At 39.1% G+C, this 8,747-nt stretch overlaps 1 protein-coding gene across 14 annotated transcripts in view; it reads left to right on the top strand.

Moving 5' to 3' along the window:
* TCF12 (transcription factor 12) overlaps positions 1–8,498 on the top strand; it is a 357,822-nt gene extending 349,324 nt beyond the window's left edge. For all 14 annotated transcript variants that reach the window (XM_006765238.2, XM_006765233.2, XM_006765234.2 and 11 more), the window contains 3 exons: positions 383–615; positions 3,182–3,335; positions 6,159–8,498. In XM_006765238.2, coding sequence (XP_006765301.1) covers positions 383–615; positions 3,182–3,324 — 376 coding nt within the window. In that variant the 3' untranslated portion in view covers positions 3,325–3,335; positions 6,159–8,498. The remainder of the gene's footprint in view (positions 1–382; positions 616–3,181; positions 3,336–6,158) is intronic.
* The last annotated feature ends 249 nt before the right edge of the window (positions 8,499–8,747 follow it).

The raw sequence follows: 8,747 nt of genomic DNA, 5'->3' as shown, positions 1-8,747 counted from the left end.
GGTTCTATAATCGAAACACTGTTTCAACTCCAGCTCTTAGATCCCCACTGCTGAAAGCAGGTTTCTGGGGTTTTGTTTAGCTTCTATATTTGTAACATTGTTTCAAACTGCAGCTCAGAGGCCGGCAGCAGCAGGCGGGGAACGTTGGAGTCCTCCGTCACTGAAGCAAGCAAGACTCATGTTCGCTTCCAGCTGCCTGGCTGCCGGCCGCCATCTTGGCTGGCAGTTAATTTGCATATTGCCCTGATTAGCCAATGAGAAGGGCAGCGGTCGTACGCTAATTACCATGTTTCTCCTTTATTAGATAGGATAGTTTCATTCAGTAAACATATCTATGCTTTATAGGGAATCTAACAGGCATTGTTGTTCCTTTGTTTTCCAGCAGTACTAATGAAGATGAAGATTTGAACCCAGAACAGAAGATAGAAAGGGAGAAGGAGAGGCGGATGGCTAACAATGCCAGGGAGCGCTTGCGTGTACGGGATATCAACGAGGCATTCAAAGAGCTTGGTCGAATGTGTCAACTTCATTTAAAGAGTGAAAAACCCCAAACAAAACTCCTTATTCTTCATCAGGCTGTGGCAGTCATCCTTAGTCTAGAACAGCAAGTCAGAGGTAAGTAGGTTCAGCAAAGATACCTAACTGTTCTGCCTCAGGTGGGCAGACATTTCTGTTTCCACTCACTCTTCTAGGCATGTTGTTTGCAAGTTCAATTAGTACTTCTGCCACTGTATCATCTGGATCAGATTTCCTTTCTAGTTCTCTCACCTCTGTCTCACTGTATTGGTCAATATCCATAGGCTCAGTGCTTCACACAAACCAGCAAAGAGTATTTCTGTGTAACAATGCAGAACAGCCAGCCTCCTCCTGCTGCTCAGCATTATGCTTTGTGCCTCTTTGTCTTGTTGATTCTGGTGTCCAACACTTGAATTTACCTGCCTAGACCTGTCCTCCTCCTGCTCCTTCGGTCTTTCCTACTTCTCTGCACTCAGTTTCTTGCCTGCTTTGCCCTGGGGGCATCTACTGGGTCATGCTGTTTAATAGCATGCCTGGTCATGGCCCCTCCTGGCGTGGCCTCATCTGGATGTCCTCTATACCCATGTCAGTAAGGTATCAGGACTTCTTTGTTTGATCCCTGATCCGGAATGCCATGAACTTCTTGGACTGGTATGCACTGGCATGCCTGGATGTCCCTAAGAGCAAAGTGTAATTATTAGGCTCATCCACTAGGACTCAGACAGCTCCCCCGGCTGTTCAACTTCTCAAAAAGTTTGATGGAATCTTGAAGATGCTTTGAAACTTCATTTTTTGAACAAGGATTTATTACTCTGTTCCATTCAGCTATGTGCTAGACCCTGAATTACCAATTATCACAAACCCTGAGAGGTTCTACCATTGATCATCCTTTTTTGCATATTACTTGTATATCTTTTATCCAAAGTTATGAATGCCTCATCCTAAGCCTTTTTTAAAGAATTTATAGGTGTAACCTTGGGTTTCAGATTCTGCCTTTCTCTTCATTGAGAGAAATTCATCTGTCTTATTTATTGGATATTTATGTAATATTTTTATGTGAAGGAAGTTGGAAAAGAAAAAAGAAATAGGAGTAGACAGATGCTTGACAACTAAAACCATGAAACTCTCTGCACTGATTACAGGAAGAGTACTCTCTTTAGTCGGGAAAGCAGAGTTAGAGAACTAGAACACACTTTCAGAAAAACATACAACAGTAACTTAACCATCCACTTCCCATCAGTTTCTACAAAGGTGTTGATTTTGTTTTCATGTCTAGTTTGGGCGTCCCCTGGACATCCTCTGGACCCTCTGGGCTCCCCTCTGGTTTGGGAGGGTGCTCCAAACTATAAGTAGCTATGTACATCCTGTCATCCCTGGACCAGTGTTCCACTTGGAGGGCAGCCGGACCCAGGCCCAGTGCATCTGGAGAACAGCAGGAAAAGTGGCTTTTCCCTCCAAGCCTCAGATTGTGCCAAAGCACTCTTGGTGCCTTGGTGCCCCACGTATTAAATCCTATCTGGTCCCTGCCATTGCCGATTTAAGCCTTTACCTTATTACGACTACGAGTTTGCTAATCCTCAGCAGATTTACTTATTACCGTCATGTTTGTACTCTTAGCTTTTACTAAAGGTTGAATTACAGGTCAAGTACTTCCTCATCAAACTCTTTCACAAGGCAGTGTATCAGCTCCTCTTTCCGTGATAATTTAGACTCGATAGAACTGTTGCAATTTTAGTTTCCTGGCCTCTTAGAGAGCTGAAGGTGAGTAAACTAGGACAGTGTTTCCCAAATTGGCTTGGTCGCAGGATCTTCTGAAGCTTTTCCTTTTTCTAAACACATTTCCAGACCGTAACCTAGTAGATTTTAATTTAGTTGCAACAAGATGGTCAAACATGGTAGTTTTAGCATATTCATTGATAATACTCTCCTCCTTACTAAAATAAATAAAAATGGAATTAACTCACAAGGACAGATGGGAGATAAAAGAGCAGCTGAGATAGCAAAAACTGTATTATGTACGATGGAAAGAAAGTAGAATAGTGGAAACTGACTTAGAGAGAAGAGATGAAGGGGGGGGAGCCTGGAGGAAAACCAGCAAGAAGCAGAGCAGGTGCCGCGTAGAGCCCCTTTTCCGGAACGGCTCTGCACTTTGGAGGTGCTGATTATTGTGGCAGCATCGGGCCGGAAGCAGAAAGACTGATGGAAGATCTTCTGTGGAAAAGTTGGATCCCTAAGTCTCTTCTCCACTTCATATTGCTCCTGCCCTCTCTTCTCTTCCACCGTAAAAGACAGAAGGGGTATTTTCTAGGGGGAAAATGAAAGGCTGCAAATACGGATCACCAAGAAAAGCAGAGGATCTGAGAGGCATGAAATTGAACAGTGAACCCCTCAGCCCCGTGTCCCGCTTTGCTTCCCTAGTGCTGGCAGCCAAGTACATTAACCCCATCTTCAAAAAATTGGAGCGTTCTTTTCTAGAGAAACTAAATGCTCTAGAGAAAAGACCTCCAGATTTAGCATTCCTGAGTAACTATGTCTCAGTTTTGGATTACCATAGAGTAAAACTCTCAGAAATGAAAATAACAGCAGTTTGCTCAGTTTAAGACCTAAGAGTCCCTGATTCATAACTTATGACTGTAGTAATAAAAATTATTTTCCTCTGTTTCAGAGAGGAATCTGAACCCCAAAGCAGCCTGCCTTAAAAGAAGGGAAGAAGAAAAAGTTTCTGCCGTATCGGCAGAGCCGCCAACCACACTACCAGGAACCCATCCTGGGCTTAGTGAAGCTACCAACCCTATGGGTCATATGTAAACATCAGCCAGGTAAGTAAGAGTATGAAAAGGAGGTCACCTCATTTATCTCAACGTTAGAACCTTTGAACAGAATGCTCTAGTGGCACTGGTTGTGCTAAAGGTCAGGTGTAATTTGGAATCCAACAGTTTACCTTTCTGTTGTATAGTCATACTTACAGAGCCAGTGTCCTCTTATACCCGGTTACTATTCTCTTCAAAGTGCAGCCTGTGGTTTATAAAGAATTTGGGGTTCTGTTCTGGATCATCATGAATGTCATTCTGGTCCAGGAAGAAAATAGTACAATGACTCTTCCTCCAAAAAATACTTTTGCTGCCACTTATACTCCTCATTTCTCTACTAGAAATACTTAGCTGTATCGTCAACCAGTTTTCTGTTAACCATCCACCTCTTCTTTGCCATGAAATATTCATACGCATACAAAAAAGTTACTGCTTGTTTCCATTGGATCAATAATGCAAGTTTGTAATATGCCTCTTTATTCCCAGTAAGAATATCAGTTACACCTTGAATCTACAGATGAATGTAAAGGTGTCATATATGCTAGAACCAGAATGCCCTTCTCTCTGGAATTATACTTGTTGAAAGATGGTTCTTTTATTTTCCTCTTCATGGACTAAATACAGTTTACTTTCTTGTGATTTTTTTAACTGAGTGACAAAAGTAATATGGGTTTGTTGCCCAAGTTGTTCATTTGAATCACCTTTTTCTTAACTATATGCATTTATGTTATCTATAATCTAAGTTGTATAGTTAATGTTTAGGTGGCAGAAATTAATGCTGTCTGTAATTAAATATTTTGGACAGTAGCATTTTAGCTAATCATCATGGATTAGGAGTAGAACTGGGAACTTCATTTTATGATCTGCTTCAGCAATGGGAAGTTGTTTTCCCAGTTTCATCAGGAGAGTAAAAGCAGTACGCAAAGATGAATGAATGGGAGGTGTGGGACAGGACAATAATTTCGAATACAATTTCACTTGATCAGCTTTATAGCTGTCATTTTGAGCTGAAAGTCTGGAATTTGATAGAATAGTTTGCAAACTACAAACACTAGTCAGTAACTCACCCTTTCCTGAAAACTATGGTTCCTACCACCTCTATACATAGCCTTCCTAGGAACAAACTATACCAAAAAACTTCATTTGGGGCCAAGAGGAAGAATGCCAATGTAATTATTTAAGTATTGATTATATTCTAATACTAGCACACTGGATAAAACTCTAAGCCATGTCCCCCACACAAACCACCCATCAATCTAATTGTGCAGGCCCTAGAGACTTCAGGCAAGAGCTGGTTAACATGCAGGCCCTCTAAAACCCACGCCACTGCTTCCCATTCTGTGGAAAATACAAAATATCCTGAAAAAAATTGTTTTCAAAAATAAACTTTGAAATTTTAAAATAAAAACATACCACTATTTCTTAATGCAAAAATGACTTTCTAAATTAGCAGATTATTTTGAAAAGGTGTGATGCGAGGTAACTTCTTATGCTCAGGTCCCAGATAACCACGAGGCTGTGAAAAGAGAGCTTTATGTTCATCTGTCACATTTACCTCAGAGCCTGTGTCTTATTTTTCTTCTTTCTCTCTAGTTTGTTGTACCTGTTTTCTCTTACCCTCTCCCCCCATTTCTCTCTCTTTAACTCTCTCTCCCTACCTCACATCTATCTTCCCCGCTTCTGTTTACTTCCTGCTCTTTTTACTGGCTCTGGATCTCATATGACTTTCATATCTCTACCCATATCTCTATAATGAGGAAATTCCCCCACTTAAATTAAACTTTTGAGATTCCTACCTATCAAAAAGAGTTTTATCAAAAATCCTTTTTTTAAAAAAAAAACATAATGTAGTAAATGCACTTTGTTCCATTAGATTTTATTGGTTAGTGTTTATAATTTCATAAAGGTAGTTGTCTGGTTTCACCTGATAACCTTCAATTCTTTATAGAACTGGGCGGCAGATGAAAACCAGCAAGAAACTGAGCATCAGGAAAATAACTGCTAGAATCAAATTAGCTGATAAATGATCACAGAATGAATGACTGTAAAAGCACAAAAATTTTCCACCATGTAATATAAGGCCAGGTGGCTTTGAGTATCTCAGTTATCTATCCCTAAGAGCATCCCTCTATTACAAACAATATTGTGGTTATTGTTGGAAAAGGAGGTGAAAAGTATGAATCTTCCTAAAACTATTTCCATAAAAAATGGCTAAAATGGAAATTTTTAGAGTCACTACTATCTATATTAAGGATATAAATATGTGTAAAATGTGGACTATACATTTTCTTAAAAATTCATTGAGCAAATATTTCTAGAGGACCTGCTATTGACCAGGAACTGGGATCAATGTGAAGATGAATGCAAAATGGTCCCTGCCTTCAGAAATGTTCAGTTTAGAGAAGATAGGTATAAACTGTTAACACAGTGTGATTGATGGGCTGCAGGTAACAGGAAATGTGTGTGTTAACATTGTGTCTTCCCTGAGAAATGCATGGGTAGAACCTCAAAGCTCAGGTATTGTCAATTGGAATGTTGCTCAAATTAAGGTTGGCTTAATTGTCACAGCTGTTGTATAATCCTGTAGTTTGTGATTCTATAATCACATGATCTCCTTTAAAAATCTTACCACATCTTCAAGTAAAACTATTTTAATTACACCTTGAAAGAAAGAGGCTTATTTAGAAGTCATTTAGGAGACTGCTAACTTAGTGTAAAACTGGATATAAGGAATGTCAACCTTTTGGGTTTGTTTTTTTTCTGGGGAGGTGTTTATTTTAACAGTGATGTGCTAATTGGGTCTGTTCTCTCCCTTGGCTCTCCCTGCCACAGTTCCAGAGTTATCAGTAGGCTAGATAGAAGGTGAACTCTCCTCATAAGGACTGGACAACTCAGATTATCTGAAGACAAACCTGATAGGAGGGAGAAGAAAAAACAATACACTTGAAGCAAGAAACTCAAATGTAATCCTACGATCAAAGCAACTGGTCAACACTTCCATCAGAAGTGAAGATAGGACGTCGCCCAGGAGACATTTGCAGCGTGTCATTTTGTCGCAAGCAGTGTGTCGCTTCTGCACAATCAGAGATTGTCTCGATCTCTCCACTCACCGTGGAAGTTGCCTTGTGCCTAAACTGAATTGACAAATGCATTGTAACTACAAATTTTATTTATTGTTATGGAACTGTAAGGTCTACATATAAAGGGAAAAAGTTAATGTGGAAAGCTGATGTACACTCAGCTGATGCCAGCATTCGTTAAAGCTGTTCACGTGCAGAGAACAAAGCAGTGACAACCATTGGCCCTTAGCATTCCCGGCATACCTGTTAGTGTCTTAAAAGGAAGGGAAAAGTCTTCTGTTGCCCTCTCCTATCCTTTTGCCATATGAATACTGTTTTTCATAAAATAGGAAAATACTACTTGGTCTTGCTTTTCTCTCACTTTCATTTTTTCATTCATTTTTTTATTTTCTATTTGTGGGTGTTGTATTTGGTCTCTGAAATGGGTAGCTTATGGTCACAGTCCAGAATCCCCATGTAGCCCTCTGTGCTGTGCCTGCTTACCTTACAAAGATAAGCAGAGACCATCTGTGACCATAACTTAGCTACAATTTTGAAAGGGGAAATTATGTCCCCTAGATTTTCCCAAAAATAAATATTGCTTTATTTCTAATAATAACCAAGACTTTTCAAGCTTCTAGGTTTCATAGTAAAGCTTGTAATAGGAAGAAGTGTAAATTACAAGGGAAGAATCTACTATTTAGAACTTGCTTTGTTTTCCAAGCAGTAAGTACTACATAATAGTACTTATAAAGTGTTAGCTATAAGTAAGCACAAAGCAGATTTAAAATACAAAGAAGGTTTCAGGCTGTAGTTATGGTGACCCTAACAAAACCCAGTAGTCACCAAGGCAGGTAGTGTGATAAAAGAACACACCACTCTGAGGCTAGTTACTTAATGGGATACAAGAGCAGTGGTCACCCAGGTTTCCTTTTCCTAGCCTTTATTTCTCTGTCATTTGGATGGCTGGGCAGTGGGGAGGAATTCAGTGGGTGATTTAATCAGCTGTAAACCATCTGCCCTGCCCCAAGAAGATGAGCCAGATTAGCATTAAACCAGTGCTTGTCAGTCCATCATAATGCTGTGCACTAATGCACCCCTCTGTCTCTTACCCTTACGAGTTGTTTTTTGTTAGACATAATAAGCACTTTGACCTTCCATGAAATCTGTCTTCCACCACAACTACCCTGGGAGAGAAAAACATGCTAAACAAGGTTGTCTTGGCTTAATAATTCCTTATAGCCAGTATCAACAGTGGCAATCAGCACACAGAAGAAAGGACCCAAATCACTATGTAGCTTAAAGATTTCTGTTCATTTGAAAGAACAAAAACAAGACAGAACTTCAGATCCTCCAATCAGGATGATTCCTAACAAGTCAGTCTTTTGTGAATTTAGTGGACTTTTTAGTTACTTTAATTTGCATATATTCTCCAATTGCATCAGACCCTCTCTGTGGCCTTGTTCTTCATTTCAGTGTTAATCCGCTAAACAGGAATTGTTGCTTATGATGTGTGAGCGGACACAGGCCACTGCCTGGCCTTTTCCTTCGGAGCTTGTTGTCTTTTTCGCTATATTAGACTTTGCAGTATGCCCAGAAGCTTTCCTTCATAAAATAGAGAGAAAAAACATTTGGCTTATTTTTCACTGTAGCTAGTCTTTTATACAATAATCTTGTAAGAAAATTTCTTGAATTCTAAATATTACTCTTTCTAGATTTTTGAAATCGAAAAGTTTTCAGTAAAAAGTTTCTTACTTTATTTTATTATATTAGGTAGTAAAAATGTAGGGTTATTTACCATAACCTGTTCATTAATATCAGAAATTTACAATAGCATTTTAAGACCATAGTAGGACTCTAGCATACCGTGTAGTACCTATGGAGTATTGTAAGAGCTAATTGTCCGAGATGAATTGCTTCTCATCTTGTTCTCCAGTTTCCATTGTTGGTTTATTGCAGATTTGTATCCTGTGTCAAATTCAAGGTATTATTGATAAATCTTTTCAACCAGCAGCACGAAGTTCAAAATTTTTCTGTCACTGTAACAGAAAACACAATATGTATATAACATTTATGTAGCAATAAATGTGCCATCTTTTTTTAACATAGTAAACTAGTGAGTTTTTTAAATTCCTCTCTCAAAGAATAATGCATTTTGTTTTCTTCATCTCATTCCTCTCAGAAATGCCCACACTGCTTTTCTTTTACCCCTGCCCCAGCTTTATTGAAATATAATTAACAGGTAACATTGTAAAGTTTAAGGTATACAACATAACGATGTAATATATGCATATATTGCAAAATGATGACCTCAATAAGGTCATTTAACATCCATCACCTCACATAGTTGCTTTTGTGTGTG

Source organism: Myotis davidii, unplaced genomic scaffold, assembly GCF_000327345.1.
Source record: "Myotis davidii unplaced genomic scaffold, ASM32734v1 scaffold441, whole genome shotgun sequence".
Lineage (NCBI taxonomy): Eukaryota > Metazoa > Chordata > Mammalia > Chiroptera > Vespertilionidae > Myotis > Myotis davidii.
Note: the sequence above shows the minus strand (reverse complement) of the source record. Positions and strands in the feature narration are given on the sequence as shown.